At 53.8% G+C, this 9,695-nt stretch overlaps 1 protein-coding gene across 11 annotated transcripts in view; it reads right to left on the bottom strand.

Annotated features, from left to right (window-relative positions):
* Window positions 1–9,695, bottom strand: part of ERI3 (ERI1 exoribonuclease family member 3) — a 134,845-nt gene that overhangs the window by 13,192 nt on the left and 111,958 nt on the right. For 5 of the 11 annotated variants that reach the window (XM_023221408.2, XM_023221406.2, XM_023221403.2 and 2 more), the window contains one exon: window positions 7,930–8,095. The exons of the other annotated variants lie outside the window; for them this stretch is intronic. In XM_023221408.2, the coding sequence (XP_023077176.1) occupies window positions 7,938–8,095 (158 nt within the window). In that variant the 3' untranslated portion in view covers window positions 7,930–7,937. The remainder of the gene's footprint in view (window positions 1–7,929; window positions 8,096–9,695) is intronic. 11 annotated transcript variants of the gene reach the window in all.

The following is a 9,695-nucleotide window of genomic DNA, read 5'->3' as shown; positions in this document are numbered from 1 at the left end:
CTCCTTAAAGCTCTCTTCCCTGGGCTTCAGTGACCCACCCTCACTTTCCATGCAATTCTCCTTGGTTCCTTTGAACACTCCCTTTCTTTTGATCACCTCTTAGATATGGGTGTTGCTCAGAACTGTCATTGGTCCTCTTCCCTTCTCACTCTCCTTCCCTGGGCAAACTTTCCCCTCCTGGAGCTTTAATTACCATATATTTTCCAATAATTTCTAGGAGCTTTAATTACCATATATTTTCCAATAATTTCTAGAAGCTTTAATTACCACATATTTTCCAATAATTTCTAAGTCCATATTCCCATTACCACCATCCTGGTCCAGCCTACCATCATCTCTCATCTAGGTAACGGCAGTGCCCCTGCCAATCTTTCTTCCATGGTATCCTTTTAAACCACCAATCTGGTCATTTCACTCCCTGTCTTAAAACCCAGGCTGGGCGCGGTGGCTCAACGCCTGTAATTCCAGCACTTTGGGAGGCCAAGGTGGGCAAATCACGAGGTCAGAAGTTCGAGACCAGCCTGGCCAACATGGCAAAACCCCGTCTCTACTAAAAATACAAAAAATTAGTTAGGTGTAGTGGCACCTGTAATCCCAGCTACTCAGGAGGCTGAGGCAGGAGAATCGCTTGAACCCAGGAGGCAGAGATTGCAGTGAGCCGAGATCACACTACTGCATTCCATCCCGGGCAACAGAGTGAGACGCTGTCTCAAAAAACAACAACAGCAACAACAACAACAACAACAACAACCCCTTCAATGAACCTGGAGCAGAAAAAGGACATTAATGGAAACACTGGTGAAATTAAAATAAGGCTTTTTTTTTGAGACTGGGTTTCTTTCTGTTGCCCAGGCTGGAGTGCAGTGGCATGATCTCGGCTCACTGCATCTCCACCTCCCAGGTTCAGGCCAGTCCCGTGCCTCAGCCTCCCAAGTAGCTGGGATTACAGGCATGTGCCAGCACACCCGGCCTAATAAGCCCTTTAATGTAGCATAGTACCAATGTTAATTTTCTGGTACTGATAACTGTATTGTGATTATGTAAGATGTTAAAATGAGGGAAAGCCGGGTAAGGGATACATAGAAACTTTCCTACAAATATAAAATTAATTCAAAGTAAAAAGTTTAAAAGTCAAAAATTAAAACCACCACCACCAGCACCACCTCCAGTGGCTCCTCACCCCTCTCAGGACTGCTCAGCTAATCCCTATTAAGTTCAATATTGCCACCTTGCCTGACTCAGCTCCCAGTACATCCAAACCCCTTTATAAAAGTCTGAGTTCTGGACCTGTTTACATCTCTAGTCTCATCATTCCCACTCCCCTGTTGTACAGCCAAGTTCAGGCTCGTTTGCCCCTTGAATTTTCAAATCCTCTGCCTTCTGCCTAGAAAACTCCCCACTTCTCACCTGGCTCATTGCCCTCACGTCTCAGGACCCAGGATTGCTAGTGCTTCCTCTAGGTGCCTTCCCTCCATCCTGCCTTCATGTTAGGAACCTCTTCTGTGTGCTCCCACAGCAGCCAATTCTCCGCGTATTGTAACTGCCTCTCCTTCACCTCCTGCTAGACCATGAACTCTTTGAGGGCACAGATGTTATCCACAGAGACACTCAAGAAATATATACTGAAAAGAAGAAAGGAAGGACCAGAGGAAAAGAAAGAGGGGCAAGATTACAGGCAAACCAACTCCAGCCCTGACATTTGCCACCCAAAGCCTTGACATGCCCAGGACCTGAAACCCTGTCATGGTCTTTGTCTCCAGCTTCCAAAGCCCTGAAGGTTTCAGACCCTTCCCCACCTCCATTCCCTTCTAGCATCTTGGTTTCCCCAGGACTTTGCTGTGCAAGGAGACTGGCTGGGACCTGAGCTCTCATCTGTCTGGCCAGCCTGTCCTGCAAACCCAGGCAGCCAGCGGTGGCAGTGGTGGTGCTGGGGTGCCCCAGTCCTAGCCAATGATGCCCTGGAGAAAGGCCTAGCTATGCCTATGGTCTCCTGGAAGGGGGGATGCCCTCCCTAAGCCCTGTCCCACCTGGTAAATATTTCATCCTCAAGCTGCTCAGCTAATCCCTATTAATTTCAATACCGCCGCCTTGCCTGGCTCAGCTCCCAATGCATTATTTATCCCCTTTGTTTGTTTGTCGCTAACAGGTGGGCCCCAGCGGAGGCGCTGACTGGGGACAAGCCCACTCTATCACAGTGTGGCTGTGAATTAATCATGAGGACTAATGGGAACCACCTCAGCTCCAGGCACTTCCCTAGCTGCCTCCCCTGCCCTGGCACCCAGGGGTGGGCGAGGGCCATCTCAACTCAATTTAACTCAATTCAATACAGCACATTTTACTATCTGCCTACACGTGTCAGACACTGTGCTATGCTTTGGGGATATAAGCCGAATGAAACAGACATTTCTTGCCCTCAGGGAACTTGCAGTCTAGTGAGGGAGACAGGCATTTAAACAACTTTCAGACAAATAATTTCTTAATTACAACTGTGATTAAATGCTATAAATGGGGAGAGCAAGGTGCTGAGAAAAAGTACATGGGGAGACGGGGACTTGATCAAGTCTAGGAGTCAGGGAAAGCATCCCCGAGGAAGCAAACTTTAAGCTGAGCTCTGAGGGATGAGGAGGAGTTAACTAGGTTGCGGGGTGGGAATATGGGGCTCTGGGGGAAAATAAAGCCACATGGGAAGGCAATGAGGTAAAAGAAGGTGTGACAGGTTCCAAGAGATGAGGGAAGGGCGTGGAGTGTGGGGAGCAGGAGGAGACTGGCTTAAGGGGGACAGGAGAGGCCGGCAGAGGACAGAGGCTGAGTCTGTGCCCAAGTAGACAGGGGACTTCCCCTAAGCCAACAAGGCTCAGAGTGGGGACTCTCTTCTGCCAAAATGATCAAGCTGTCCTGATGGATCACCATGGAGCCCTCCTGAACACAGGATTTTCACTCACCACCTCCCAAACATACACTCCCACTACTTCTGCCGCCTTGAGCAACTGCTGATTTCTTGACCTTGTGCTTGTGGCCTTCTGAGGCTGTCCCTCGTGCTAGGCCCACCTCCTCCAGGGACTCCTGGAGTCCTACTTGCTCTTCTTGCCCACCCTTGAGGTGGTCAAGAGCATTAACCCTCAACTGTGCTGGTCAGGGGACTCAGGGGAGCGCCTGGCCCGGGGACTTGTGAGGAGACCTGCGTGAGCCTCTCAGCACCCTGCAGGCTTAGGTGCTTCCATGGAAAAACAGGGCTGGATCTGGCACCTCAACCCTGTGGTGGAACCAGGAACACGGCTGGGAACACTGACCTGCCTCAGCCAAAAGTGCTCACTTCACCTCCCACGAAGGAGCATCTCTCACCTCTGAAGCCCTGGTACTGGCCTGAGCACCCAGAAGACCTCAGCAAACATTTTCTGAATGAATGACTGAACACAGGGAAGGCTCCATCATCTCCCACAATGATCTCTTTCCCAGACACTTCCCTCAGAAACTTTTCTAGAAATTTAAATAGATGAAGGAGCAAATATGGGCCAAGGATTTTACAGTTCTTGCTTCCAGTGAGCCTGACAGTTAGGGGCCAGCATCAACCCCATTTTAAAGAGGAAGAAATAGAGACCCAGGATGGGGAACGACTTACCTAGTAACACTCAACCTTGAAGGCATGAGCCTTAAACAGAATGAGGTCAGCCCGGCTCCAGGCTCCAGCATATCCAGAGACATGCTCCCTCTGTGGGCATTTCCCCAGGCACCCTAGCTCTCTAGAACAATCCTACAAGGCACCTGGTTTATGAACTAGGTGCAGCTCTGCCAGGGCAGAGGCCTCACCGTGCACATGCTCAGGGTTTGTAATTCTATTCAAAGTGGCCACTTTGAAAATCCATATGTCTCCAGGCTCCCTGTACATCATGGTGTCAAGTCTTGGAGCAGAGGCATCCATCAGGGACTCCCGAAGGCCACGGTCTGCATGCCCACATGCCTGATCCCACCCACGTGCCTGGCCTTGGCTCCCGGCGCCCGGCAGCACTACCTTGTCCTGTGCACAGGCTCACTGTAGCCCTAGCCCGTCTGCTTGGCCCTGTCTTACCCTGGCCTTAGACTCCTCTGGTTGCCCTGCCCCACCCCCGCCCCAGAATACCTCCTTGGCCCTACCCGGCCTCTGCTCTTCTCTCTTGGAGCCAGGCAGCCAGCACGGAGGCAGCCTCGATAACTCGCTAACGTGCTGCCCATGCTGTTCTTAAAAATTTATGACTGTGCAACATGAAAAATCCGGCTGAGGAGCCATCATTAGCGGTGCTGCCTCCCTCCCCCACCAGAGCCACCCTCGTAAATTGAGATTTATGGCTGCGGCAGGCGGGGTGGGGGCGTGTGCAGGCAATGAGGATGTTGGAAGGGAGACAGGGAAAGACCAATGAGGCAGCCGCGGGGCCAGGGGCTCCCCCCTGCGGCAGCTCCGGTTTATCGCAGGCTGCAGTGATAATCCCTGCGGAGAATAAGGGGCCGGCCTGGGTGTCAGCGCAGCGCAGCGCTAGATCTCGCCTAGCAGTGGGATGGGACAGGTCGGGAGGGGCCTAAACCAATCACCGGCTCCTTTTGGTGTATAGGGCCAGATTTTGAGGTGCCAGGTTCCAAGCAAAGGCCTCTAGGGAGGAAGCATCATCGTTGGGGAGATCACAAGGCCTGGCCACCAGAGTCAGCTTCTCCCACTGGAGTCAGCTTCTCCCACCAGAAGCATCTGGGTTGGGCTGACTGTCCTATCCCAACCCAAGAGTGATGGGGAGGCAGGAAGGATGCCTAAGAGCCTCCTCTCCCCTTCCTCTGGTAAGATGGGTCCGTGGAAGGGATATTCAGAGCAAGAGTATAGGCCTGAACCCCATCACACAGCCTCCCCCAACAAAGGCCAGGCTGGGGCTGAAAGGAAAAGGAGGTGATCCCACAGCCTGCATCCACCCTGCAGGAGGAGGGGAGGAAGAGTCCCCTCCTCCTCCTCCCCTGCTCACTTAGCCCTGTCAGCCAGGCCATTATGAAATTGGGGTTTCATTTACAGACTAATTAAACATTACAGCTTGTTCACAATTACAACGCGGGGATGAGGGAGTAACTAATTACGGAAGAAATGAGCTAACATTTATCTCTGCTCCCACCCTCCCTCTCCCCACTGCTGCCCCCTCCCCCCCCCATCTAGCTTCTTCCCACTCCCTGGTCACTACCAACTCTCTAGGCTTATTTCCTAGGGTGGGAGACTGGAAGGGGCCTAGTAACCCCCAGCCCTGGACATAAGATCTAACTGCTATTCTGGGAGAGGAGCTGAGAACTCAGGGCCCTGTGGCAGGGGACAGTAGGTGCTTTTGTGCAAGACCCTGTGGGTATGGCCTGTGATGGTATACGTGTGGCTATGATACCTGGTGTGGGGGTCTGCTCTGGGGTGTGACAGTGCTGTGGGGCTGCGAGGCTCTACATTATCTCCATCTTGTGGCAAAAGGTCTTGATGCGACTGCTGCAAATCACTGTGTGATGGGATATGAGCGTGAATGAATCATGCCCTCAACCCTCAGCCCCAGACCAGGACAGAAAAGAACTAAGCGGCTGCAGGAGGTGATGGTTAATGCAGGCCTGGGATATGGCCCTGAGAGCCCAGAGCCCAAATTCCCGCTGGGCGGCCCCATTCAATCTCCTGCCCTAGAGGCCAGAGGGGCAGGGTTACCCTGCCCTGGGACTCAGCTGGCCTGGCCTTGGCCTCTGGCCAGATGCCCACTCTGGGGCCCAAGGAACCTCCTGGGGGCCTGGGGTGCCCCCTGTGGGCAGGAGTCCTGGGGTCTGGCTGGCCTGCCGCAGGGTTTAATAATAGTAACAGTGAGTGTAAGCGTTTCCATCCTTCCTGCCTTTGGGCAGAAGAAGAAAGGAAAGAGGAGGGAGAGGAGGGAGTGGAGGGAGCCGGCTGAAGGGAGGCTTTGAGGCCTCAGAACTCACATCAAACGGCAGGATCTGGGCCTAATTGTCTGACCCCTGCCCCTGCCTTCAATCAGCTCTGCGGCTCCCCGCCCGCCCCTTGCCTAACTAGCAGCCATGTTCTCCTCATTAGGACAAGCTCCCCTTGCACACGTGTCCCCGGACATGTCCCCAGCACTCCCAGCTCCCAGCCCTGCCTGGTGGGAGGGTACAGCAGGGACCCAGTTTTGGAGGGGCCTCTGGGACAGCTATACCTTCAGCCACCACAGCAGGCTGGCTTGGGCAACCCCAGCCCCTCTCCTTGCTGGGACACACTCCTGGGCTGGCTCAGCTGCTGGGTACATTCTGTCCTCTGTGTGTCCTTCTTGCTACAGCCCAACTGTCTCAGACACACAGCTTCTGAAAGCAGGGCCTGTTTGATTCCAGTCCCCTTTGGCCTGGTTCAGCCTGGCTTGGGCTGGTTTAGCCTAGTAGGAGGTCTCAGTCAGGGTCTGTGTTCACAGGCTAGTAGCTGAATGAACTTCTCTGCCTACGGTACAAGGATGGCTCTTTGAAATGGATCCAGGTGTGGTGACATGTTGCGTGTCTGCAGCTGGTGGAATGGCAGGAAAGCAGGACTCATGGTGGTGAAGAACTCCAACCCTAGACTAGGAGAGATCTGTGTTCAAATTCCTGCTCTCTCACTTCCTTGCTGAGCAGCTCTCAGTCATGACAACCTTCTGGAGCCTCAGTTTCCTCATATCCAGTAGAGATGACAGCCTTTATCACGGGGTTTGAGAATTCAGTGACAGAACAGATATAAAGCCCTCTGTACTAATACCTGGCACTCAGCAAACAAAGAATGACACTGGTGTGATTCAGACCAGGCCAAATTCCCCTCTCCGCAGGCCACAGGCCCCACTTTGCCCAGTGGGGCCTAGGCCTGGTCAGCAGTGTCCAGGATGGGAGAAGCTAAGAGGAAGGGTCCAGAACCCTGCAGAAGGAGAGGGGCAGCCCCAGGGGGCACAGCTAATGCCGACGACAGAGCACCTATGCTGGAGCCAAAGCATAGGGAGGGATGTCCCACAGTAGTTGCAGGTGGAGGGGCAGGGCCAAGCTTAAGGAATGTCAGCTGGCATGAGGTCAGATGGGGTGGGCCAGCAGGGCTGGTCCATGAGGTGTGGATTGCCCCATGAGTACTGTGGGCCTGAAAGGAGGGGCTGCTGTGAACGCCACTGGAGTGAAGGCTGTCTGTGCCGCTCTAGGGACTGATTCTCAGGGTACCAGGGACTGAGGGAGGGGCTGGCCTGGTCTGGGCCCTGACATTGTCTCTCACCTTAAACCAGTGGTAATGACTTGCAAATATTGATGAAAACACAAACTACAGAGATTGTGTTTTTCGGGGAGTGAAGGTGGGGAGAGGGGATAAGGAGGAAACTAAACTGAAATGAAGTCCGGTTATCTCCCATCTGTGGCTGCTCCTAATCCCCCAGCCCAAAGGAATCCAATGCAGTCCCTTATCTGCCCTGTCAATCACTCAATCACCGCCCAGTGCTTGGTGGGCACCGCACGCCCTCACACACACTCAAACACATGCTCACACATGCACACACACGCACACACTCCAGTGACTCTTGCTCTAACACTCCCGCCCACCCCCAGCCCATTACTACTCTGAGTAGGAGCAGCCAGCACGCGGGTCCTGCCAGATGGATGTAATTTGCATAATATCAGCAGCGGAGGCTGCAAGATCACCAGGGGTCAGGGCGCTGACATCCCCACACAGTCTATCTGCAAGTGCTAATTTGGCCGGCATTGATCTTTCTGATTTCTTTGTCATTTAAGTCTGCGATGGTTTGACAGGAGATACAGAGAGAGACAAGGGGAGATGAGGCCGGGGCCTGGGGCTAGGAAGGTGGGGAAACAAAGATTGTACTTCCTGAAGAATCAAACACACAGAATACATACATACATACGTACATACAGGAGAACCTTCCTCCATCCATCTGTCCATCAACTCACCCATCCATCTAGCCATTCTTCCATCTATGGTTGCTACTGAAGAGTAGTCTGGTGTCTGGCAAGAACCAATTCCTCAGATGTCTCTGGGGCTCCAAGGGGGTCAGCTCAGGGAGGAAGGAGCCAGCACCCTCTCCCAAGGCACTATCCAGGCAGGCCAGTGCAGACCCTGTCAATGACGGGGGAGTTAACCCTTCTCATGACCATCCACCTCCCTGGCTTCTCACGTTCTTAGGTCCACACCAGAAAGAACTGGATGGGAGGGGGCAGTAGTGTTGGGGAAGCAAACACTCCACTGTGCTCTGCCCTTCCCCATAAGGCAGCTGGGCTGACTCCTCCCCTCCCAGCCCTGAAGGTGGCCAAAGCTAGGGGAAGCGGGCAAGGTACCTCTCTGGGACAAATGGGGAGAAGGACATCAAAGTCTGTAGAGGTCTCGCATCAATGCATCACCACTCAGATCATCTGAAGCCCAGAAGACTCCACGAATCTCGCTAATTCTGAGGCTCTCTAGCTGAGCCAGAAAGTCCCACATCCTATCAGATCTAAATGCTACCTCCGAACCCTCAGCCAAGGTCCTCACATTCTTCCTTGCCTTGGGTGGGGGGTCCCCCACAGGAATGGGGACACTGCCAGGCTAGATGTCATGGAGAAAGGGGATGGGAGGAGAAGACTGCAGCTCTGGGAAGCAAGAACCCTCTGCAGAGAGGTGGACATGGTCATTCTGTCAAGGGATGCAGAGGGGCTTGAGGCTTCCCAGAGGTGCAAGGCCCCCTCCCCCAGGCCACAGTGGCTCTATCTTGGTACCACCCCCTTTCCTTGCCTATGGCAGCAGGAATAGGGTGATCAGAAGGAACTCCCTGCTGGGCAAGAGGGGGGCTGGCGTTTGGTGTGTGCTAATCCCGGGCCCGAGGTCTTCAGAGGGACCCGGGAAACTTCAAGGAGGCAAGGCAAAGCTGTACTGCAGACGAGCTCATTAGCCAGCACCCCCCCCACCCCCCCAACGAGGAGGAGGGCGGGCAGCCCAGTGAGCGTGGCGGCAGAGGCGGCAGAGAAAAGGCTGTCACTGTCCTTTCTTCCTTTTGGTACAAGCGTCTCCCTGAGCCGACGATTCTCCCGCAGTGACACCTCTCACGGGCACTAATGAGATCCATGTCACAGAGCTAATGCGTTCTGACTGGACTCTTGATAGACACCCCACTCCTTCAGGGGAGACCACAGGCCAGCCCACTGCCCCACTGGGGGCCAGGCCCCCACCCTGCCACCTTCCAGCCCAGCCCTCTTGCCAAACAGTTCTGGGTAGCAAGCTCTTGAGAGTCCACTTGGTTTCTGGCCACGCCACCTGTACCACAAGCCTCACCGGGATCCTTCTCCATCCCAGAGCAGAGGGGCCAAGCTCCTAGGCAGGACCACTCAGCCAGGAATCAGGGAAGGTTCCAGTTACTCTCCTAGCCTGCTGAAACCAGCAGTAGTCTGTGGGGCCTCCAAGTTACAATAGCAGGTGAGATTTTACTGACATTTCCTGTGCAGATTTCCAAAAAAGAAGGGAAGGAGGCCCAGGCCCTGCCCTTAGAGAACCCAAGTACGTAGGGCCAGATCATTACCTCTGGCAAATTATAATAGGGCCCAAGTGTGTGTTTGGAACACTCATACTGGGAGGGCCAGGCAAGATTCCCAGAGGAGGTGGCCCCTGGAAGATTAGCAGAATTTTCCTGGGCCATGAGGCAGAGAGAGAACTGAAATCACAAAGAACCGTCAGGGCCAGAAGGAGG

The sequence above is a fragment of the Piliocolobus tephrosceles genome, chromosome 1 (genome assembly GCF_002776525.5).
Source record: "Piliocolobus tephrosceles isolate RC106 chromosome 1, ASM277652v3, whole genome shotgun sequence".
Lineage (NCBI taxonomy): Eukaryota > Metazoa > Chordata > Mammalia > Primates > Cercopithecidae > Piliocolobus > Piliocolobus tephrosceles.
This window is presented reverse-complemented; position numbering and strand designations above follow the sequence as displayed.